This window comes from Scyliorhinus canicula, chromosome 3 (assembly GCF_902713615.1).
Source record: "Scyliorhinus canicula chromosome 3, sScyCan1.1, whole genome shotgun sequence".
Taxonomy (NCBI): Eukaryota; Metazoa; Chordata; class Chondrichthyes; order Carcharhiniformes; family Scyliorhinidae; genus Scyliorhinus; species Scyliorhinus canicula.
This window is the reverse complement of record NC_052148.1, coordinates 228,730,578-228,754,969: the sequence shown is the minus strand read 5'-3', so window position 1 is coordinate 228,754,969 and position 24,392 is coordinate 228,730,578. Positions and strand designations below refer to the sequence as shown.

Here is a 24,392-nt window from a genome sequence, read left to right as displayed (position 1 = left end):
CTTCCTCGCTTTGATTGACAGGCCGCCACCGCGCGAACAACAAGACCGAGAGAGAAAATTCAAATCTGAAACGGAAGCCCGACGTGCCCGCGCGCGCCGAGGCGAGCTGCCATTGGCTGATTTCAATTGACGCGGGACACTTGAACTGAATGGGCTTTAACCGTTCGCCGCCGGTGACGTGCGGGGCAGTGCGAGGTGGGGGTCAGAGTAACAGAGTAAACGGCCCCAGTCCACTCGGGGGGGTGGGGGGGGAGAAAACAAACAGCTGCTGGCCCATCATCTACCCGTTCGCTCGCGCAACCTGGCGTTAGGTTGGCGGACGAGTTATAGGGCGGGACCTGGCCGGAGGAGCGCTCGAGCCGGGGCCTCTCCCTTCACAAGCAGCGGCGGCCTGGGATCAGCCCGAGGGGGGAAAAGAGACACACCACTCCGAGCCGCCGCCTGTGTTTTATTTGCTTTCTACGATACATAAATATATATTTTGAAATCTTGTTTTTATTCACTTTTTTAAAAAAAATCCCCGAGCTCGAGATGTTCCGGGCTTCTCGCGACGACGCTTCCAGGGACCGGGAAAACGTGTTGCCTTCGGGCACGAAAGCCGCCAGCTGGGCCAACCAGGAGCCGGGAGGTCGGGAACGGAATGCGGGCCGAGCCGCCACCGCCGTGGGCGGCAGGAAGGCGTTCGGAGTGCTGCAGAACAACCAGCCTTTACAGCCGCACCACAAGCCCGTGAGTAAAGAGGCAGGTGCTGTCACTGGGTGGTCCGGGCACGCACAAGCCGGGCGGCGGGGGTGGGGGGGCTCCAGTCCGGAGTCCTCCGCTGCGGGGCGGGCGGGGCTCTGGCCAGTTCAGGCACATCCATGATAATCTGGGTGGCATTGCTGAATAGCGTGAAGTTCATTCCGTTTCCGTTTTGCCACGGCCCTGCGGTTATTTTGACATTGAAAATTCAAGCTTCTAAATCGGTGACTTGCCAAGTGTCCTTTTCTTTTAAAAAAAAAAATAAGCCAGGTTATACTCTTCGCAATCATCCCTGACTTTCCTGTGATGCAGGAATATATCGAAGTCGTTTCTCGATGTCGGTAACCTTTTTAATCAACCCCACTAGACAAAACCATCTCTGGTGCTCTTATGATTTCACCTATTTGGAGTATTCGCAGGAGCTCTCCTGTAAAATGGAGGGTTGTAAATTCAAATCGTTCGCTCTTTCCATCGCCCACGAAGCATCCGATGTTGGGAAATTGTTGCTGAATGTTGGCGTGCTATTTGCCGTGACTCTGGCAAGAATGAATTTGTGAACCACGTTTAGAGCGGTTTGTCAGTGATGCCATTGGAAAGGGCACCCTAGCAATAAAATAGACAATTGTAGGAAAGCCAAGTATTCTTCTCTATAGCTTGGGTAGTATTTTAAATGGATGCGTTCCTTTCATTCAACTGACATTGCTAAAACTTGATGACCTTTTGTACATGTGGGAGGGGGGCACCTCATGAATTTGAATTTGTGGTGGCTGCTTGAAGTGCAGGAATAATTGACTGATTTTGGTTGCCAATTGATGAGGTTTTCTATAGCCTATTGTGGGGCCGTGCAAGCTTTTTGTCCTTTAAGACTGGAATCCTTGGGCGCCAAGAATTAAAGTTTATCCACCAATGCAGCAGCTGTGGTAAATGTAAAATATACTAGTCTCCAGGCCTGCAAAATTCAAGCAGGGCAAAATCAGCAAAGAAAAAAATGAGCACAGTCAAAATGTAAGGCCCTGCACTATGGCTTTCCCTCTTCACCTGCAGCCTGGTTACATTTATTGCAATTCAGTCAGTAATTCTGCATTTCACCTCAGGAAGTTGTCAGAAATATCAGCCCTCCACATTTCACCAAAATAAATGTAGGCAGACAGTTGGAAGTATTTTGGTGTGGTAGGTGTCACATGGAGTCTGAGCTGTTTGTCTTTTGATTTTCAGTTACATGCTGATGCTGATTTTTTTGTTTCTCCCTCCGAATCCATTCTAGAGTTAAGGAAAATTATTTGTCTTTTTTTCTGGGGCAATCTAGAACTAGAAGTTATAGTTTTAGGATAAGGGGTAGCAGATTTAAAACTGAGATGAGGAGAAATTATTTCTCTCGGGGTGGTGAAATTGTGGAATTTGCTACCCCGGTGAGCAGTGGGTGCTGAGATTTGAGTACATTTGAGGAGATAGACAGATTTTCAATTATAGGTTGAAGGGTTATGGAGAATGGGCAGGAGAGTGGAGTTGAGGCTGAGGTGATCAACCATGATCGTATTGAATGGTGGAGCAGGCCCGAGGGCCTCAATTGCCTAATCCTGCTCTGATTTTGCCTAATCCTGACTCTCTTGTCCAGTATGAGAATCCAGCTTTTTCAGCAGTGCTCCTCCCATTAACCAATTGAACCAAAGGTGCAGCAACACTTCTCAATAAAAATGCCAAACTGGTATGGCTCGAGTATTTTTTTAATAATAAATGAACACAAAATAGAAAAGACTCCTGTAAATGGTGTTTGTACCTATTGTGCAAAACAATCAATTTTTTGTAGTGTCACTCCAACACCAGGAGAATATTTCTTGGGGGTTCTGTCAGCACTCTTCAGAGGTCAAAGGGGTCTCGTGGCTGAAATGTTTGGGAAACCCGAGTGCAAAGGGATCTGGTTCTGGGAAATGAGTGGATCAAGTGTCAGGAGGGAAATGTTTTGGGGGTCAGTGTTCATAGCATCATAAAGTTTTTAGCTTGGTTATGGTCGATGAAAAATTAAAGAATAGGAATTGTTGTTTGGGCCAGAGCCAATTTCAGGAGGGTGAGAACGGAAGTGTTCCAGGTAAATTGGAATCACAAGATTTTCAAGCAAAACTGTAACCGGGTGAACCCGAGGAAGGAGCAGTGCTCCGAAAGCTAGTGTTTGAAACAAACCTGTTGGACTTTATCCTGGTGTTGTAAGGCTTTTCACCTGAACAATGGCTTTCCTTAAAATGACCGAATTGGGTCCAAATTTTTGTGTTGCTAATCCTATCGTGACTGAAAGTCATGTTGGAGCAAGAATCTGCATTCTGATTTTTTTCATTTGTCTACACTCTACCTACAGGTTTCAACATCAGGATTTATCTGCAGCAATGAAAACTCTGTTCCACTACCAGCAGGAAAAGCCCCAACAAAACAATCATTCACTATCCATGTGGATGAGCCTGATGGTGCTCCACGGCGAAATACAAGCATTAATGGAGGAAATGCTGCAAGTCTGACACTAAAATCAACTGTTTTGTCACTCGGAAATTGCAAGCCTTTGGCTGTTAATGAGTGTGCTGCAGATGTTAGTTTTGGTAAGTTTTGAATCTGAATTTTAAATATTGACTTTCTTTTCAAATTGTATTTTTAATATGACATCATTGTGGAATTTTGCCGTCTACATTTGAATGGCCTTGATGTCAAGGGCAATCAGCTGTGACATTAAGGAATCCTAGTCAAATTGAAAACCATGGTAATTGTGGGTGACCCCATTTGTTGGGAGTCCTGTATGTCTTCTCCAGCACAAAGGAAGATGGTTGTTAGAGGCCAATCATCTCTATTCCAGGATGGAGTTGTAGGGTTTCCTCTGCATAGTGTCCAGGCCTAACTACTTTTTTTAGCTGCTTCATCAATGAACTTTCCCTCCATCAAGGGCAGCAGTGGAAATGTTTGCTGATGATTGCACAGCATTCTGTACAATTCACAACAACTCTGATACTGCAGATGGACCTGGGTTGCTTCAGTCTGACCGGGCTTGAGCTGATAAGTGGCAATTAACATTGTGCCACACAATTTGAGGTAATGACAATCTGCAACAAAAATCTACCTATCTTGTCATTATATTCAATAGCGTTATCATTGTTGAATCCATCACTATCAACATTCTGGGACGGTTTCCATTGACCAGAAACTGAACTGGACCAACCACATAAATGCTGTGACTGCAAGAATGAATCAAAGGTTGTGAACTCTGGCAAATAACTCCTGACTCCCCAAAGCCTGTCCATCACCTACAAGGTGCGAAGTGGGATTGTGATGGAATGCTCTGCACTTGCCTGGATGAGTGTGGCAACACAACACTCAAAGCTCGGCACCACCCAGGGCGAGGTAGCCTGCTTGATTGGTACCCCATCCACCACATTAAACATTCACTCTTCCGTCACCACATAGTTGCAATAGTGTGTACAATCTACAAGATGCACTGCAACAGCTTACCAAAACCCCTTCCAAACTGGCAGCCTCTACCATGTAGAGAATAAGGGCAGCAGAGACTTCAGAGCATCCAAGCCATGCGCCATCCTGATTTGAACTATAATGCCATACCTTCACTAATGCCATACCTTCACGAACGCCATACATTCGGTCAAAATCCTGGCACTCCCGAATGGTAGTGATCTACACCAGATGAGCTGCAGTGATTCTAGAAAGAGCAACAAATGCTGGTATTGCCATTGATCCCCTCAACCTGTGAAAGAATTTAAATCTCAAGAGTTTGCAGCATCTTGAGGTAATGGAGCAAGAGTAACTAAAATGTGCATTTCTAGACTATTTGGAGCATGAAACACCTGATCTGAAATCTTGATTTTTCTTTTGATGCCATATTCACTTTTTAAATTAAAATCAAAAAAGGAAAAAAATACATTCTTCCAATCTTTGCCATCTTCCTTGGAAGATAGTGACTCATGCTAGGGTACATGTCCAATCATAGAATCCCTGCAGTACAGAAAGGCCATTCGGCCCATCAAGTCTGCACCGACCCTTTGAAAGACCACCATACTTTGGCCCAATCCTACCTGTAACCCCAGCCTAAGGGGCATTTTAGCATGGCCAATCCACCTAACCTGCACATATTTGGACTGTGGGAGGGAACCAGGGGAAACACACGGGGAGAACTTACAAACTCCACATAGAGACCCAAGGTCTCAGCCGAATCCAGGTCCCTGGCACTTTGGGACAGTAGTGCTACCACAGTGGCAAGATATAGTGCCACCCATGTGTGGTGATATGGGTGAGTATAATACTCTGGTACACTCTCCCTCTGTGAAAGTTAGAGAAATGAGGGCTGGTCTCCTGTTTCACCACATTCAAGCTGGCTCCTTGATGTGCTTTATAGTCTCTGTCTTTGGATAGGAATTAGGGAATTGTTTGTTTTCCCTGATTCCTATCTTGTGTCTCACTACCTCAGGTGTTGGTCCCAAGACCAATTGTCGTATAGTTGGAGCAGCCCAAATCGATGTTGTAGTTTCTCATCCTTCATCCTTAATGTATCCTTAATGTCTTGTAACTGCCTGCAGGGGTTCTCGGAAAGAAGGTTCCCTTGCATGACCACAACTAGAAATAAACTTGCTCTACTGACTCACTGATTTATCAATGTAGTTTCATCCTTTTGGTTTGTATGTATGAGTTTGGTGTACTGAATGAGCGTGAAATTGCATATTTGTAGGTCCTTGACTGTTTCATTAGAATTTACTGCTTTTCTAGGGAGGTTATGCTGCAATTGTATAAGGTGTTGGTGAGGCCACACCTGGAGTATTGTGTTCAGTTTTGGTCTCTTTACCTGAGAAAGGACGTACTGGCGCTGGAGGGTGTGCAGAGGAGATTCACTAAGTTAATCCCAGAGCTGAAGGGGTTGGATTACGAGGAGAGGTTGAGAAGACGGACTGTACTTGTTGGAATTTAGAAGAATGAGGGGGGGATCTTGTAGAAACGTATAAAATCGTGAAGGGAATAGATGGGATAGATACAGGCAGGTTGTTTCCACTGGCGGGTGAAAGCAGAACTAGGGGGCATAGCCTCAAAATAAGGGGAAGTAGATTTAGGACTGAGTTTAGGAGGAACTTCTTCACCCAAAGGGTTGTGAATCTATGGAATTCCTTGCCCGGTGAAGCAGTTGAGGCTCCTTCATTAAATGTTTTTAAGATATAGTTTTTTGAAGAATAAAGGGATTAAGGGTTATGATGTTCGGGCTGGAAAGTGGAGCTAAGTCCACAAAAGATCAGCCATGATCTAATTGAATGGCAGAGCAGGCTCGGGTGGCCAGATGGCCTACTCCTGCTCCTAGTTCTTATGTTCTTCAGTATCAATTTGTGTTCAGATATCTGAATCCAGGGCCCAAATCTTGTTTAAAAGCTTTTTGGCACATGTCCCAATGTCATTGTGCCGTAGCGATATATTTTGGGGTGCACATGGTCAGCAGTCCTGTGTGGGGCACTAGTAGTCCTGGTCAATATGTACATGGCCAACTAATCATTGTGGAGAGGAGAGGGACCGTTCAAGGACCTGCTGATGGACTGATCGAACCCCAGATCGGGGACAAGGATGGACATGGCTAAGGAACTGGAAACATTCATGGAGCAGATTGGGACGGTTGATTAATGGCAGTTCCTGCACCCCGGTGAGAAGGAATTCTCATTCTTGTCGCCGTTCTGCAAAGCAGGCTCGAGAATAGACTTTTTTGCAGTGGGGAAAGTGGTGCTTCCAGGAATGGTAAGAGCTGAATATTCCACTATAATTATCTCCAACTATGTTCCACATCACATGGGTTTGAGTTTGGAGATGGGTCGTGCACAATACCCCACGTGAAGGTTGGACATTGGATCTACTGGCCAATAAATCGCAAGCCATAGGCAAGGTCTTGCCTTCCACATTCTGGGAGGCACTTAAGGTGGTGATTCAGGGAGACATTGTAGCTTACCAGGCACGTAGCTACTGGGCAGAGAGGGTGGCCAGGCACAGCTGATGGACTCCATTTTGTAAGTCGACAGAAAGTACACCCGAGACTCCGACCATGGAGCTTCAGGCGGAGAGGAAAAAGCTACAGATCGACTTTAATCTGCTATCCACCAGGAAAGCAGTGCACCAACTCTGCCAAACACGGGGGACCTTTGACAGACTCCAGGAAAAGATTGGCCGCCTACTGGCTCACCAGCTGAGAAAGCAGGCAGCCACATGATCGTCTCCCTGGACACACAAAAGGCCGTTGACAGAGTTGAATGGGAGTACTTAAGAGGTACTGGAGTGGTTTGGGCTGGGGACTGGGTTTTCCTTGTGGGTGAAACTCCTGTACAATGCCCCCAAGGCTAGCATTTGGACCAACACTACCAGCTCTGAATATTTCCAGCTACATGGGGGCACAAGGCAGAGATGCCCTCTATCCCCACTTGTTTCCCCTGGCAATCGCCCTGCAAGATGCAAAAAGCTGGAAGGGCATCCAAAGAGGGGGCAAAGAGCACAAGTGTTACTCTATGCAGATGATCTGCTCCTCTACGTCTCTGATCCACAAAGCAATCATGGAATTGCGGGAAGAAGTTGGAGCCTTTTCAGGCTACAAACTCTACCTGAGCAAGAGGCATTCCTGGTGAGCCCTAATGGGTGAGTGACAGAGCTAGAGGGACTACCATTCAAATAAGCCCCAAACCTTGGGATCCAGATAGCTCATGACTGGACACTGATTTGCAAGTGGAATATGTGGAATACCCGCAGTACACATCCTGCCCAGTGGTGGTAGCCACTTTGAAAACATGGAACAAAATGAGGCAGCATTTCTGTTTAACCGGGATTCCCCCACCTGCAGCAACCACAAATTCCCACCAGCCATGCTTGACATTACACTTTAAAAAAAAAGACAGGATGTGGGGACTCTAGCAGTCAGGGACTTTTTATATAGGGGGCAGACTCTCGACCTTGAACAAACTGACGGAGGATCTGGACCTGCCTACAGGGCAGGAACTCGGGCACCTCTAATTTAAACAGTTTCTCCGCAAAGAGACGGCAAGCGAAACTGCAGGAGGAACTAATAAACACTGACAATAAGAAGGGGGGAAACTGTGGGAACACGTATGGACGGTTACTGGAGATGACAAGACTACCATTGGACAAAGCTGGATGAATTCTGGACAGAAGTGGGTTGGGGGCTCTTGAGTAGCGCCAACTCCTCCATCTGTGCCAGGTTGCCTCATGTGGTTTAAAGTGGTGCACAGAGCTGACCTTAAAAAAAAAAAAAAAAAAAAAAAAAAAAAATTTTTTTAGAGTACCCAATTCATATTTTTTCCAATTAAGGGGCAATTTAGTGTGGCCAATCCACCTATCTGCACATCTTTGGGTTGTGGGGGCCAAACACAGGGAGAATGTGCAAACTCCACACAGTGACCCAGCTGGGATTGAACCTGGGACCTCGGCGCCGTGAGGCAGCAGGGCTAACCCACTGCGCCACCGTGCTGCCCTACGCAGAGCTCGCATAACCAGAACCCCAACAAGCAGGTTCTTCCTGGAGGTGGAGGCCCGGCCACGTGGACACCCTAGCTTTTGCTTCCCTGATCACCGGTGGTGAATCCTGCTTGGCTGGTGGTTGACAGCACCACCCACTGCTGCAGACCGGCTGGGAGACCTTTTTTGGAAATCCTCCACCTGGAGAAGATCCAAGTACACCATCCGAGGGTCGGATGAGAGTATCCACAAAGTGTGGGGCCATTTATCAGCCTGTTCCAAGACTTGTTTGAGGCCAACAGTGACTAGGAAGAGGGGAGAGAAAGAGGGAGGGATGGGGGAAAGACATAAGGGAAAGAGGTGGAGGAATGAAAGGGGAGAAGGGAACCCAAGGGGGGCAAGAATTGAATACAGGGAAGAGCCCCCTTCCTCCAAAAACTAAAAACCCTAACCGAAAGAAGGGGAACGCAGTGTGTGGCGCAAGGGCAGAAGGTGGAAATGCCCATCTGAAGAAGTTATTTAATTTCTTATGCCAGGTTATATAAAATATCTTGCACAAAAATATTTGTAAACAGGATGGATATTGATCATCTATGTACAGATGTGGAAATAGGAGACTAATCAGCTTTGTTATTTTTTTAAAAGATTCCCCGATGGTGTTGGGCATGTCAATATCTTCAGATGATGAAAAACAAGTAAATGTTAATGCATTACCTGAATATGCAGATGACATTCACAAATACCTAAGAGAAATGGAGGTAAATAACCCTATCATTACGTTGATTCCAAGCATATCAGTCCCTAACATTTCAGTTTTTAATGTATTGAATGCACAATATGCCTGAATGTGTTGACTCTCAATGCATGAACATGGAAGTTTATTTTTCTCCTTTTTTTTGTAGTACCACCTTACCCAACTGGGCATTTCCCATGTGAGTCTTGATTTTGACTTTATTGATAGGGTGCTTAACTGTCTTCAGCGTGTTTAACAAATGAAGCCCTGAATCGAATTCTTTTGGATCAGTTATACTCGGCTAACGTAGTATGGCTCTTGAAAACTATCGAGATCTGCTAATTTGTAAAAGAGTGATTGAATCTGGGATCTGAATTGTACAGGCTTTGGCCTGTACTTGGCCATTTAGAAAATCCATGCAGGTACTAATGCAATGTTCTTCTTCAAACTTTTTTTCCGGGGACCCATTTTTACCAACCGGCTGACCTGCGCGATCCACCATTTTCTCTTGCCTTGTTTGTTACTGACAAAAATGGAGGAAATGGTTTTGGGTCCCTTTGGCCCTCTCACAAGCTCCTCCAATGGAACCTGTTGGATGAAGGTGAAGCCTTCCGGTGTCGGAAAGTATGGAGTCTCCAACTGCCCAAAGTTCTGCATTTTTTTCCTGTAAAATGTTATCAAATAAAACCCCCACGAACTTGTTTTTAAAAAAAAAAATGAATAAAATAAATGAAATAAATTAAATTAATAAACCCTCCCGAACTTGTAAAACAAAAAGCTGCGACTGTTTAAAAAAAAAAGCAGCCGCACTGCGCATGCGTGCCCGATCTGTTGCGTGCAGATTTGTGTGATTGGGAGCGCCGCGACTGACAGCTCCGCGACCCTCCCGCCCACGACCCACCCACAGGTCGCACCCCGGAGTTTGACAATGCCTGTAGTAATGTCACCAAAACATGCATTGCATTTTTGTTTTGTGCAATGGAGTAAATTGTGTACAGTAGCTTTGCATGTCCACTACAGTTATAGTTGGATCACTTTTTAAAAAATAAAAATAATTCACGCATGTGACACTGCTGGCAAGGACTATCTAAATAGCGTCCCCAACGGAAGTGCGAATCACAGGCTGTTTAGCACGCTGGGCTAAACAACTGGCTTTTAATGCAGAACAAAGCAGCAGCACGGGTTTCATTCCTGTACCAGCCTCTCCGAACAGGCACTGGAATGTGGCGACTAGGGGCTTTTCACAGTAACTTCATTGAAGCCTACTTGTGACAATAAGCTATTCTCTCTATTGCCAATCACTGCCTCTTTAATACATCAGATTTATGGGGAGGCAGTGCTGTAGTGGTATTGTCACTGGACTAATAATCCAGAGGCACAGGGTGATGCGTTTGAAACCTGGGTTCGAATCCCACCAGGGCGGAATTTGAATTCGATAAAAAGAAAATCTGGGATTAAAAGTCCAATGACTACCATGAAACCATCTCCAATTGTCGTAAAAACCTATCTTTAGCGAAGAAGGAAATCTGCCATCCTTACCTAGTCTGACCTACAAGTAACTCTAGATCCACAGCAATGTGGTTGACTCTAAATGCCCTCCAAGATGGGCAATAAATGCTGGGCCCAGCCAGCAACACCCACATCCCATAAACAATTAAAAAAAAAAAAAAAGTGACTTGAAAAGGCAACTAAAATTGACCATGTTTCTGTGATGGAGTGTGTAAGGATAGAAGGTATTTGTTTCTTGTCCTTCACTATTGTCCGATATATATATTTTTTTCTTGCATTCAGAGTTTCATGGTCACCATTTTTAAAAAAATTCCTGATTATTTTGAATTTGAAATATTTATTCATTTTAATATCCGGTTGCTATACAGGCGAGATTGGGCTAAATGTTAGGTAACTTGAACATTCTGAATTCTCCCTCTGTACCTGAGCAGGTGCCGGAATGTGGTGACTAGGGGCTTTTCACAGTAACTTCATTGCAGTGTTAATGTAAACCGACTTGTGACAAAGATTATTATTATTAAATGTACAGCGTTCAGAGGTGAAAAAAGGCCATGAATAGCAAACAGAATTAGAAGAAACTAATCTTTTTGTAGCCAAATAAACAAAAATAGTAAGAGGAAGGGTGGGATTTATTAGGGGCCAGTAAGAGAATTTGCACATAAGTTCCTTACTGAGGATGAAGATGCTACCAAAATTATAGTGAAAGAGGAGATGGTTGGGACATTTGATGAGCTAAACATTGATTAAAAAGGTGGTATCAGAGGCTGGCTATACTCATCAGTCACCAGAATTGGATCAGATGCATTCAGAGGATACTGAAGGAATTTGGGAGGAAATTGTGGAGGCAGTGAGTATAACCGTTGGTCCTCTTTGGATGCAGGAGATGCTTTTGATGATGCTGAAGGAAATTGTGGAGGCAGTGGTTATAATCTTTGGTCCTCTTTGGGTGCAGGGGTTGTGCCAAAGGAATGGACAATTGTAGACGTCATGCCCTTGTTCAGAAGGGGGTGCAAGGATAAACCCAGCAACTACAGCACTTGAAGGTGGGAAATGATTGTTTGGGATAAAATTGACAAGTCAATTTGATGATGTATATTAATTGAGACAAGTCAACTTGTAAAAAGCAAATAGTGTTTAACTAATTTTGTTTTTTAAGATGAGAGTTTGTGAGGGTAACGCATTTGTGGTGTGCATGGACCTGCCTAAAGCATTTCAACAGGTTTGCCAGAAAATTTTAAACCTCCAGAGTAAAAGGAGCAATGGCAGCAGGGGTATAAAACTGGCTTGAGGTGACAGGAAACATAGATTGGAGGAAGGTCTACAGTAGACTCCCTTAGGTTGATACTAGGGACACTGCTGCCCTTATGTAAACATATTAATGGCCTAGGGCAAAATTTGCAGATGACCCAAAACACTGTGAGCAGGATAGTAATAGACACCAAAGACATAATTAGATTGGTTAAATGGGCAAAATATATGGTAAAGAAATTTAATGTAGTGAAGTGATATGTTTTGGGGAGAAGAATGTGGAATGGCAGATAAAGGTTCAGGAACAGAGATAGTTGGGGGTATATGTGCAGAAATCATTTCAAGTTGGCAGAGTAGGTTGAGAAAGTGGTTATAAAGGCCAACAGGATCCTGGGTTTTTAACAATAGGGGTATAGAAGCAGGGAGGTTGCGATGACCCTTTTTATAAAACATTGATTTGACCTCCCCTGGAATATTGTTTAATTCTGTGCATGTATACTTTAGGAAGGATGCAAAAGATTTATTGAAGGTGCAGGCAAGATTTGGGAAAATTGCTCCAGGATGGGGAACTTTATGTGGAGCATTTGAGAAGCCAGGATTGTTCACTTTCGAGGAGAAGGTTTGATGGATATTCTCAGAATCATAAGGGACTTTTAGTTGATTGAGAAACCATTATTCATTGAGTGGTTAGGATCTGGAATTGCACTCTGGTTTAAGCAGATTAAACAATGATTTTCAAATAGGCATTGGGGAGAGAAATGCAGTGTGAGGGAGTGAGGTGAGCAGAGTTACTCTTGCAGAGTCGGCATAGCCCCAACAAGTCAAACGGCTGTCTCCTATGTTGTAACCATTTCTTGATTAATTTAATTCCCTAGCTGACATTGTCAGATTTGAATTTCTCAGGAACATTAATCTTCTGGACAACTAATTCAGTAGCAACCACTCAACAACAAAGACAAAATGCCAACCCAAAGTAATAACCAATCTTGCAGAATTATATGCTGAGCCATATGGCAGCATTGATTGCACTAACTGTTCATACTGCCAATTGCTTTATTATATTTGGGCCTATTAGCATTTATAATTTGCCTCTTTGCTGAATTTACTGTACCTATGTTCAGTGGGGGGAAAATAAGCTTGGACCACCTCGTGGAGGGAAAGATTTGTAGGAAACTGATATCTTGCACTTTTTTTCCGTTCCTATTAGTTGAAATGCAGACCCAAAGCAGGGTACATGAAGAAACAGCCTGATATAACCAACAGTATGAGGGCTATCCTTGTTGATTGGCTGGTGGAAGTTGGTGAAGAATATAAATTACAGAATGAAACCCTATATCTTGCTGTAAACTACATTGACAGGTTCTTGTCATCCATGTCAGTCCTCAGAGGGAAACTCCAGCTTGTAGGAACTGCTGCCATGCTGTTGGCATCGTAAGTAGAAGCTTAGTTTAATTCTCTAAAATTTCTTGCTTTGTTTTTGTTTTCAATTCAGCATGTCATTTTGGGCATCCAACTTTTCATCTGTCATGGGTTGCCCACTTATGAGCCATTTATAATTCCCGAACTGTGGCTCGTCTCCATGGCCTAGACAATTCCACCACTTTTGCATAGCATTTCCTGTTCATTTGTTTATGCAGTTTGAATTTAGGTCCCTAGATTTGGAAAGGGGTTTAGTCAAGACATCAGCACTAATTATAAATTGACCTTGTATTTGCAACTTTTAAAATATGACTTTATTTGCACTTTCAAAGTGTACATTGCCATTTGTCTTCGTTTATTATAGTGTGAAAAGGCTTTTTCTTATTTTTCTCTATTTATATATTCTTGCTGTCTGATACGGCGAGTCCTTCCCCACCCCACTTTCTTTTTCTCCCTCCAGTCGGCTTCAGCCGTGTCTTTTATAGGGGGGGAGTTGCCACCCTCTGCGTTGTTTCTTTGTCCTCTCAGGCTCTCCGTTTGCCTTCAGGCTTCTCAAGAAGGCAAAGACTGGACCTTTTCACTGAGCTGTTAAGTTCCCTTGCGTTCCAGGTGAATCCTGATGGGGTGGTTTCTGCCCCCCCCCCCCCCCCCCCCCCCCCCCCCCCCCCCCCCCCCCCCCCCGCACTCCGTGCTTTCCCTTCGCTAGGGGGTGTTCAAAATTATCACGGACGTGCTCTCACTCTCTCCATGAGGTTGGGCCCTTATACTCAGGGGCTTCCCTTTGCCCAGGGGACACTGTATGCCACGTGTGCGCCCCCCAGGTCTCCCTTTGTTTAGGGACCCTCCAAACTGGATGCTTGCAGCGCGATCTTGGTTTCTTGGCCTGCTCTATGCCTGCCAAAGCCAATGCTTATCTTGTTGCCACCCTTCTCCCTCCTGTCTCTCAGCAATTTTGTGCACCTCTTTGCCTCTTTCCCCCTGCCCCCCCCTGGCCAGACGCTCCCTCTCCCCTGAGGGGTGTGCCGTGGCGCGCCCCCCCCCCCACCCCCCTTACTGCTAGTACGGTGGCTCCCTTTACCGGGCTGGTTCAGCCCTATGTCTGAGTTACCTGCCTGTCTGCATTCCCTTCATTGCCCCCTCATCTGCTTTCCCTATCATCCTATCACGGCTCTCTCTTCTCTATAGTCTGACCCGTAGTTCAATACTAGGTAGAGCAGTCGCGTGCAAACACAGTTTATAAAGTAGTCTCTGGTCTCCGCTTTTCTCCAGGGCTTCTTCACTGCGGCCGAGCCTGTTCTCTGTCCAAGTCATTGGCTCTTGCAAATTTGTTGGCCTCTGCCGGAGTGTTAAAGTAGTGTTCTTTTCCCCATGTATGTTCCCAGAGTCTGGTTAGGAACAGCATGCCAAGTCGTACCCCACTTTTGTAGAGCACTGATTTTGCTCTATTGAATTTGGCCCTCCTCTTAGCAAGGTCTGCCCCAATGTGCTGGTAGACCTGGATTCTAAGTCCTTCCCATGCGCTTTACTTCGTCTGCCGGGCCCACATCTCGGCTGTTCTCCTGCTTTGGTTTTTGGCCATAAGTGACCCATGCGCCCTGTCGCGTTCTGGGGGGTTGGGGAAGCTGTCCCTCTTGATTAAATTACCCAGCATTTTTGGGCTATATAGTCTGCTGGGTCCCTGCCCTCGATGCTGTTGAGACCTGTACTCTTGGTCCTCTACCTTCCCCTTCAAGGTCCCCAGGGCTGCCACCAAACTTTTCACCTGTGCCTCCAGAGCTACAATCCTGTCGCTAGAGTCCGAGTCCTTTTTGAGGTTCAGGCTCGTTCTCTCCTGCGCCTCCACTTTCTTTCCCAAGCCGCCTATCGTGCGCTGGAGGGACCATCTCCTTCACTGCAACCTGGAACTCTGTTTTGAGCGCTTCCCTCATGGTGGTCAGTTTCCTTCGTGAGATGCTCTTCCACCCATCCCCTGGTGGGAAGGGAGAGATTGTGGTTGGGGTTGTCGTCTGCTTCGTTGCCTCCGCTTGGGTTGCCGGCCTACCCGGTTCTTGTACAGCTGGGGCTTCCAGGTCGCCTCGTGGTTCCACCGTTCTACCCGCTCGCTGGTCTTGCGCCCCCCCCCCCCCCACAAACCCTCTTGTTGGCCCTTTGAGTTACTGTTCGCCGCCATCATTTTTCCCACTTTTGATCTTCGCCGTGGGATTTGTTTGTGATGGCTTTTTGACCAAAAAGCTCTGCAAATGAGTCTTTTGGTTCTAGTTGGGAGGAGAGCCACCTGATGTGTGTCCGCTCAGCACATTGCTGTCACTGGCAGTCCCTGTATTTCAATTTGTTGGGATTGTAGAAGCTAATGGTAATACCAAACTGCTACCCTGATTGAACTCAGCAAATCAGCATTTATTTGGAGTTTAAAATGGGACCTTTGCTGAGGAGGCATCACTGGGTGCAGGGCATTCTACAAAAGGTGGTCCATGTTGGAGCCAATGTCCTCGGTAGGGAATGTTTAAGGCCCTACATACAGAATTTCAGGAATGAGAATAAAAGATTCAACAACAGGATGGGTTCTTGAGCTCCAATGTGCACTACCGTAAATGGTATTGGAATCTGATTTTGTAAAAACTTCAAAAGGTAACGCTTAAGAAAAATGTTATAATGTGGAACTAAATTGGATAGCTCTTTCAAAAGAGTTGGTTGGCATGATCAACCAAATGACCTTCTATGCAGTATGATTTCTCTGTTCAATAACATCTGCCCCATGCCATCCTAAAGCCTTTTTCGGTGGGAAATACAACTGTGTTGTATAAAGTTAATAGTTGACAAGCACTGCTGCGTCACGGCCCCAGAAACCTGGGTTCTATCCCAGCTCCGAGTCTGTGTGGAGTTTGCACATGGTCTCACCCCCACAACCCAAAGATGTGCCACGCTAAATTGCCCCTTAATTGGGAAAATTTTAAAAGTTACTAGTTGACTAATTGCAATCTTATTTTGACAAGCTATTGTTCTGACCGGGTGAGGAGTGGTGAGCTGGCTTCTCTTCTAGTAAAGCCCTCTCGGTTCATCGCAACAAAATTAAAAAAAAAAAAAAAAAATTTATGTCTCTGTAAATACCTTTTCCAATCTGTATGTATTTATTTGTCAATAAGGAGCTAATCGAACAAGGTCATCTGCCTGTAATTTCTTGAAGAGGTCTTGAAGTGTACAGTGACATCTGGGAAACAAAGCAACTGGGAGGTTATCGGTAAACAATACAATTGGATAGGTTTCACCAGTCTTTGGATGATTATTATTATTACATGGAGATTTCCTCCTGCTCTTTGCATAGTTTTAGAGAACCCCTCATTTGGTGTCCATAAACTAATTCAAATGGAGTAAAACTGGTGGACTCTTTCGGTGAGTCTCTGGTAGCAAGGAAGCCTAAACCTTTATCCCAGTAATGGAGAGGGGTGAATTTCCAAACATGGGCAAGAAACCTGATTGCAACGTATCGTTCCCCCGCAGCTGATTAATCAGTATTCTGTTTTTTCCCCCCAATAAATTAGAGTACCCAATTATTTTTTTAAGGGACAATTTAAGTGTGGCCAATCCACCTACCCTGCACATCTCTGGGTTGTGGGGATGCAACCCACTCAGACACAGGGAGAATGTGCAAACTCCACACAGGCAGGGGCCGGGATAAAACCCGGCTCCTCAGCACTGTAGCCAGTAGTGTTCACTGCTGTGCTACCATGCTGCCCTCATCAGTACTCTATGTTGAACATTGTTTGGCAGCACCAAGAGTTCAGAATGTACTCTGGGTGGGGGACTTCAATGATGATCACCAAGTGTGACTTGGGATTACTACCACAGACCGAGCTGGCTAGTCCTAAAGGGCAAAGTTAACTAGATCGGGTCTGCAGCAGTGGTGAGGGAACCAACTAACATCACCTCATCCTCGCCAACCTGTTGGCTGCAGATGCATCTGTTCGTGACCGCACTGGTAGAAGTAACCATCTCACAGTCCTTGTGGAGACAAAGCCATGTCTTTACATTGAGGATACCCTCCATTGTGTTGTGGCATGAATGGGATAGATTTTAAACAGATCTAGCAACTCCAGTATTTGAGAAGTTGCTGTGGGGCATCAGCACCTTTATTGTCCAGCATATCCCCCATTCTACCATTACCACCAAGTCAGGGGATCCACCCTGCTTCAATGAAAGTGTGCAGGAAGACTAGCCAGAATCAACATCAGGCATACCTAAAAATGAGGGGTCAACCTGGTGCAGCTACGACACAGGATTACTTGTGTGGCAAACAGCATAAGCAGCAAATAATAGATTAGAGCTAAGCAATTCCACAACCAATGGATTAGATCTGATGTTTTTGAAGGAATAATTTACTTTCCCCATTCTAATTCTCTTGGTCTGAGAAATCTCTGAAACAAGCCCCAATTATAATCCCATTTTCGATTTTTACCATTTCAAAGAAGAATTGAATAGAAAATGGGTTATTTTGTCCCTCAAGAGGTTTTTGAATGTCTGGGTATCTGGCTGGATAGCAGGTCCCATTGCCTTGGTAGAATGGCATTTGCTTTGTTAATGCTTTCCTTTTTCAAAAGTCCTTGTTTGAAGGGGACCTTGACTTCACCCTCACCAGGTGTGAAATTCCAAGCAACAGATCTACGGTGCCATTCTTTTTTTTAAATAAATTTAGTGTACCCAATTCGTTTATTTCCAATTAAGGGGCAATTTGGCTTGTTCAATCCACCTACCTTGTACATCTTTGGGTTGTGGGGGCGAAACCCACGCAAACACAGGGAAAATGTGCAAACTCCATACGGACAGTGACCCAGAGCCGGGATCGAACCTGGGACCTTGGTGCCGTGAGGCAGCAGGGCTAACCCACTGCCACCGTGCTGCCCTACGGTGCAATTCTTATGGAAACATCCCAAGGAAGTCATCAATCTTGCTGTATTAGACAACATAGCACCCATTTTTTGATTCAGGTCTTGCATTTTTCAAAAACAGGCCTAGAGTTCAATGTCTGTATGTAGCAAGCTGGTGACATTGTAGGTTGATTGTGCTCTAATCACAATTTCTTGTCAAACTGCCTTTGTTATTACTTTGCAAAGAATGCTTACAGACTATATTTCCTGCAGAAAATTTGAAGAAATATATCCACCTGAAGTTGTTGAATTTGTATACATAACTGATGATACCTACACAAAGAAGCAGGTTCTACGGATGGAACATCTTATTCTTAAAGTTTTGTCATTTGACTTGGCGGCACCAACAATAAACCAATTTCTTAATCAATACATTGGGCGTGAGAAAGCCAGCAGTAAAATTGAGAGCTTGTCTATGGTGAGTGTGATGTGAGTTCCCTTGTCCTCTGGTTACCCCAAACTGAGTTTTTCTAATTAAACCTGTAACTATCTCTGTTTGAAAGGCACGTTTATATACTTGTATTGAATCTTGAATTGAAATGAAATGAAAATCGCTTATTGTCACGAGTAGACTTCAATGAAGTTACTGTGAAAAGCCCCTAGTCGCCACATTCCGGCACCTGTTCGGGGAGGCTGCTACGGGAATAGAACCCTGCTGCTGGCCTGCTCGGTCTGCTTTCAAAGCCAGTGATTTAGCCCAGTGTGCTAAACAGAATTGGATGGTTAGGTTAACAAATTACTGGGAGGTTGAGGAGAAGAAATTTCTTCACCTTGTGGATCTTTGCAATTCCATACCCCAGTGGGCTGTGCATGCTCAGTCGTTCAACATATTCAAGACTGATGCAAGTAGATTTGTGGGCATTAAGAAAAGGGTGGGAAATTGGAGTTACTGCTAAAGTTCAATCATAATCTTAAAGTACTGGCAGAGGCCTGAGGGAGAGTATGTGGCCTGCTCTTGCTCCTATTGTGTTTTGTAACCAGACTATCTCTATTCTCTTGACAGTACCTGGCAGAACTTAGCTTGATTGATTCTGAAATATTCCTGAAACATCTACCTTCCGTTCTTGCTGCATCTGCCTTTTGTTTGGCCAACTATACAATATCACGAACTAGCTGGGTGAGTTATTGAGTAGCTATTACAAATTCTGTGCTTTTATACAGAGGTGTACCACAGTAGTCCCCCGTTATACCGCGGTTCGCGATATACGGCGGGGGGGGGCTTATGGACCCCAACTGTCAGCTTCCCTCTCCGGATCAAAGTGAGCCGGCCGCTGAAATTGACACTGCCGGCTGATTGGAGGGGGATTCAGTGAGAGAGGAGCAGCGTTCCTGGTAAGTTTCTGTGGGTTTCCTAATATGAACTAAGGGAACTAGGTGGTGGGTTATGCGGATTCTATTCGTATAGTTTCAAGGACCAGGAGAAATTGATGCTGTCAGTTTATTATAGCAATCAAACCTGCAGCCACTGCTGCATATTGGCTCTGCAACTTATTTTTTGGACCGGAAGCATTGGATAAAACCTTCAATCAGAGTTCTGATAAGAACTTACTTTAGTTGACTGCAGAATTATTACATCATGCTACCATAAGTTAAATATAAGTTAAAGTAAGAAAGTAGCACTTATAAATTTATTTAAAAATCTATGCATGCGCTTCCCATTGTGAGTCTACGGGGGTCTGATCTCTTTTCCCCCCCCCCGCCCCCTGTAGACTCGCAATGGGAAGCGCATGCATAGATTTTTAAATAAATTTAGAAGTGCTACTTTCTTACTTTAACTTATGATAGCATAATGTAAGAAAAAAATTATCGGCCCAACTAGAAAAGGAGGTATTGCTGGAGTGGGAAATGAGGTGAACCAAGTGTCTGTGGAAGAGTTTTTCTGTGAAGAGTGATGGAGAGAAATAAGGAACAATATAAAGTAGAACATCAAGATTTGAAGAAGTCTAATGTCAACGTGTTGAGAAGGGTAGGCAGGATATAATGAAAACCAAGACTGACTGGAAGAAGTGTAGCGACCATGGGTAATCTTTTAATGAAGAGATGCTCTGGTGCAGGCTAGGTATAGTCCAACATCAAGGGCTTATTGGATGACGATGGAGATAGGAGTTATGAAACAAGAGGGGGAGTGTGATGCAATTCAGGTGGATTCTTCAAGTGAGAATCGGATCAAATAGCATAGGTTAAGAGATGAAGAAAAAAAATGTAAACCTGCACAAAGAGAATGAGGATAGTGCAGAAGTCCACAATAAAAGAGAACCCATAAATCTTGTGATGGTGTGTTACAGATCACTGAATTGGTGATCCTGTGGCAACATGCACTTCTACATATTGCAGTCTGCATAGTCTTTATTAGTATCACAGGTAGGTTTACATTAACACTGCAATGAAGTTCCTAGTCGCCACACTCCACCTGTTCGGGTACACTGAGGGAGAATTCAAATGTCCAAATTACCTAGCAAGCACGTCTTTTGGAACTTGTGGGAGGAAACCGGAGTGCCCAGAGGAAATCCACACAGACACTGGAAGAACGTGCGGTATGGATAGTGATGATAAAGACTCCAATTTTCTTTGCATCAGATGGTTGACCAGGAATCTCTGCCCTTAGTGCCTGGCATGATGTGTTGGAAGGATTTTTCAGATTGATAATTGACCTGTTTGACCAAGTAATGATTGCACCTTCCTTGGTTTTGATCACCTGGAGCTTTCTGCTCTAAGACAGAGGTGCTACCACTCACCATAAAACTTCCTCAAATCTTCTACTGGCATATAGGTAAATGGGTAGAGTGGGCCCTATAATGGACAAAGAGGTGGCACGGCAGCACAGTGGTTAGCATTGTTGCTTCACAGCTCCAGGGTCCCAGGTTCGATTCCTGGTTTGGGTCACTGTGTGCGGAGTCTACAAGTTCTCCCTATGCTTGCGTGGGTTTCCTCTCGCGTCTGAAGATGTGCAGGTTGGGTGGATTGGACATTCTAAATTGCCTTTAGTGTCCAACAAGGTTAGGTGGGTTTACGTGGATAGGGTGGAGGTGTGGGCTTAAGTAGGGTACTCTTTCCAAGGGCTGGTGCAGACTTGTTCTTGGTTTCTTGCCTCTTGTGTGCCCCACTGGTTTACTTTCACCCACTAAAGCTTGAGTAATTTTGTTAATCAGCTTGCTTTACAAAGACCAGCTTGGGGAACCCTGTTGTTGCCCTATTCATCACTGTTCTTGCAACCACTGAGGAATCTCTTGTAAATCGGAACCCCTGTAGAGTATTGGGATACATGTGTTATACCATTTTCTTTGTCTTAATTTATTGAGAGTCAAAACTTTAAATTTCAAGCTAAATTGTTAATTTCCTGTTTTTGAGCAGTGACCTTGATTTTAGATTTGCTGCTTGACAGTTGCTATTGTTTTAGTACTTGCAGTAACTTCAATTGCATTTTCTTTGCAGCCTAGATCATTAGCTCAATTGACAGGATATATCCTAGAAAGCTTAATGCCTTGCGTGATGGACCTTTACCAAAACTACCTCAAAGCATCTGAACATGCACAGCAAGCAGTACGGGAGAAATACAAAAGCTCTAAGTAAGTATGCTATTAACTGTCAATTTGCACAACAAGGAAAGGAATAGGATGATTGGGAATTTAAAGGTTGTTTAGCCTTATAACTGCCGTATAACATATCCAGAAGAAATACTTTCATGACTCAACTGTTGAGGAGACTTGCTCTTGTGCAATGGTATTTGTACATGGTCTGTTCTTAAAGCAGTGAGATTTGAGATGGGTAAAGAAAAATGCAGTATAATTGCTTCATAAAGGGGACTACATTTGGCTATAGTATAAACAGGATAGAAAATTGACAACGTTCCACCTGTGTCTAGAAACTGGCCCATTTGTGGAAGTTGAGATCATTCCCATAATTCATTACTCCACATTTTTAATGCTGAGGCTTCTAGGAAGCTTTTGAAGAGTTCATTTTTTTTTCTTCATGCTTGAGTCTGAAGTAAGTGTGAACTACTGTAAATTTGGAATTATATGGTGGTTGTGCAGACTATTGTCTGAATCACTCTAGCTTTCTGTACCTTGATCAAACCACCTAGGATAACCTTACAATCTTCATTATCATAAGCATTAAATGAACAAGAACAAATCTAAAGCATAATGTATGTAGGTAAAATCTTCCCCATAAGATATCTGCTATATTATATGGTTTTCTGCAGGTAATAATGTGGGTCAGTAACTTTTTTAGGAATCTTTGCCTGACATTTTATTGATGAACTATTTCCCACGGACAACAGGGCTCTTGGTAGTGCTACTTCCTGCTGCACAAACCAGTGGTAGATGCTGTTTTGTCATCCTGAAACTGAATCCGATCAAATCTTTCATTTATATTTACCGGTTCTTAAGTTTAAAAACTCCCAAACATCTGTCTCCTCCTTCGGGATTCTTCAAGTTGCATGAAAGGATGATGAATCAGTCTATAAATGTGTGCTGTGGAAATTTAAACACGTTTTGGAATTTTGCTAAGGGCTTGATCCAATCCTTCAGAGGAATGCAGTGAATTCCATTTGAAAAATTGTGATGCCTTAGTCCAGGTATCATTTGTTCACCTGTCACTTGGGGCGAACCGTAACATTTTGCTATGTCTGCTCGTAAAGCAGTTTAGATTAAATATATGGCCTCCGCTGGGGTCTTATCAAGAACTTGAAGCTTTTTTTTAAGTTGCTGACTATTCTTACAAATATCACATTACAAAATAATGTGAACAAATAGGACCATTGAACAGGATAAAAATCTTCTCATTGGCAATATTCTACCTTGACCAGCTGGGTTGAGGATGTTTTGAGGGAAAACGTTATTTGTTCTATTTTATCATGAATTTTCTTTTTCAGATATCATTGTGTGTCAATCATTGACCCACCACACTCCTTGGACCTGCTGCTTTTAAAACAGTGATGCTATCCACCTTGTTTAGTGTGTGTGTGTGTGTATATATATATTGCAAACATTTGGAATCTGGAGACTATTTTTGTACAGCTCAGTATTTTTTTGAAGCGAAATGTGGACTTTGACCAACTTGCCACTACAACTTCTAGCACTGGATAACTGCAATCTACACCAGTAGTAATTTGCTGACTTTTGTGGGATATTACAAGCAACAGTTGAAGTTTTATACTTGTACATTTTATGAATTATGAACTTTTGTGCAATCCCATTGTATACAACTTTTATATTTAGAGCTAAAATAACCACGCCCAAATTAACCAATAGGATAATTTTTTTGTTAATTCACTTGGGGAAACTATGTGCGGACAATTTTTTTATCACAAGTCGAATATTAGGTATCTTGAAAGAATGCCAATGTATGGTTTTCAAATACTCCTGACTGGCTTCTTTCAAGTGATGTTAGTTGAACAAAGGTCAATTAAAAATGCCAAGTGGGTTAAATATGGCCAGTCTGACCCAGTGCACTAATTTAGTATGTTAAATACTGGTGCCTCTACTATTTGAGTGGGAAAAGCTTTCAAATGTGGATTATAATGACTGCAATGTAGGCCTGTTGGGATATGCTTATTATGTCAAAACATAATCCCCTCACTATATTTAGCTAAACCAAGCATTTGGCATACTTTAGTTGAGGATTAGCTACTTTAGCTTATGACGTCCATTGATGCCATTTCCCTGTTGCTTGTCAATTGGGACTAACGTCTTGAAATATTACCGGACATGAAAATGCAAATGTTTTGTGGTTCACAAGGACCCTGTTTTGTGGTTAGAAAGCTGTCTTTATCAGAAATTTGATGGTCCTTTTAATAAGTGAACGTGCTTAACATATCAACTTTGAGCTTTCTCACTGTCCTCTTTTGAAACTTAAAACCCATTGGCTTTTTATGGATAGGGTAATACATAGCAGGCAAAGGAATTTTCATTTTATAATTGGACAATCAATACATGAACAGTGACTTTCTTAGGTGAACCTTCTATCCTTTTTGGTTGCACTAGCAAAACATCTCATTTTGTGCCTGAAAACCTTGGCGGAGCTAGGCAGGAAAGAAAATCAAGCCCTTTACCATGTCTATTTCAATAGCTTCCAATGTAAATTATGGAACATGTAACACATTTACAAATAAACAGGTGAACCCTCAACTATCCTTTTTGGTTGCATTAGTAAACCATCTCATTTTGTGCCTGAAAACCATGGCAGAGCTAGGCAGGGAAAAATCAAGCCCATTACCATGTCTATTTGAATGGCTTCCAATGTAAATTATGGAACATGTAACAAATTTACAAATAAACATGTATTAGATCCAATGATATGCTTGAGTCTGGATCAGATCTAGTATTTTTGAAATATCTTGCATG

At 43.7% G+C, this 24,392-nt stretch overlaps 1 protein-coding gene across 2 annotated transcripts; it reads left to right on the top strand.

The window, feature by feature from the left end:
* Positions 1–202: 202 nt before the first annotated feature.
* On the top strand, positions 203–24,344 carry ccna2 (cyclin A2). 2 transcript variants are annotated; one of them, XM_038792361.1, is made up of 8 exons: positions 203–741; positions 3,092–3,326; positions 8,863–8,975; positions 12,915–13,138; positions 18,262–18,466; positions 19,052–19,165; positions 21,481–21,614; positions 22,922–24,344. In XM_038792361.1, exons 1-8 carry the CDS (start codon positions 532–534, stop codon positions 22,983–22,985), a joined length of 1,299 nt encoding a protein of 432 aa, XP_038648289.1. In that variant the 5' UTR covers positions 203–531; the 3' UTR covers positions 22,986–24,344. The 2 variants fall into 2 exon arrangements, with proteins under 2 accessions (XP_038648289.1, XP_038648291.1); XM_038792363.1 differs by having other exon boundaries at positions 532–729.
* The last annotated feature ends 48 nt before the right edge of the window (positions 24,345–24,392 follow it).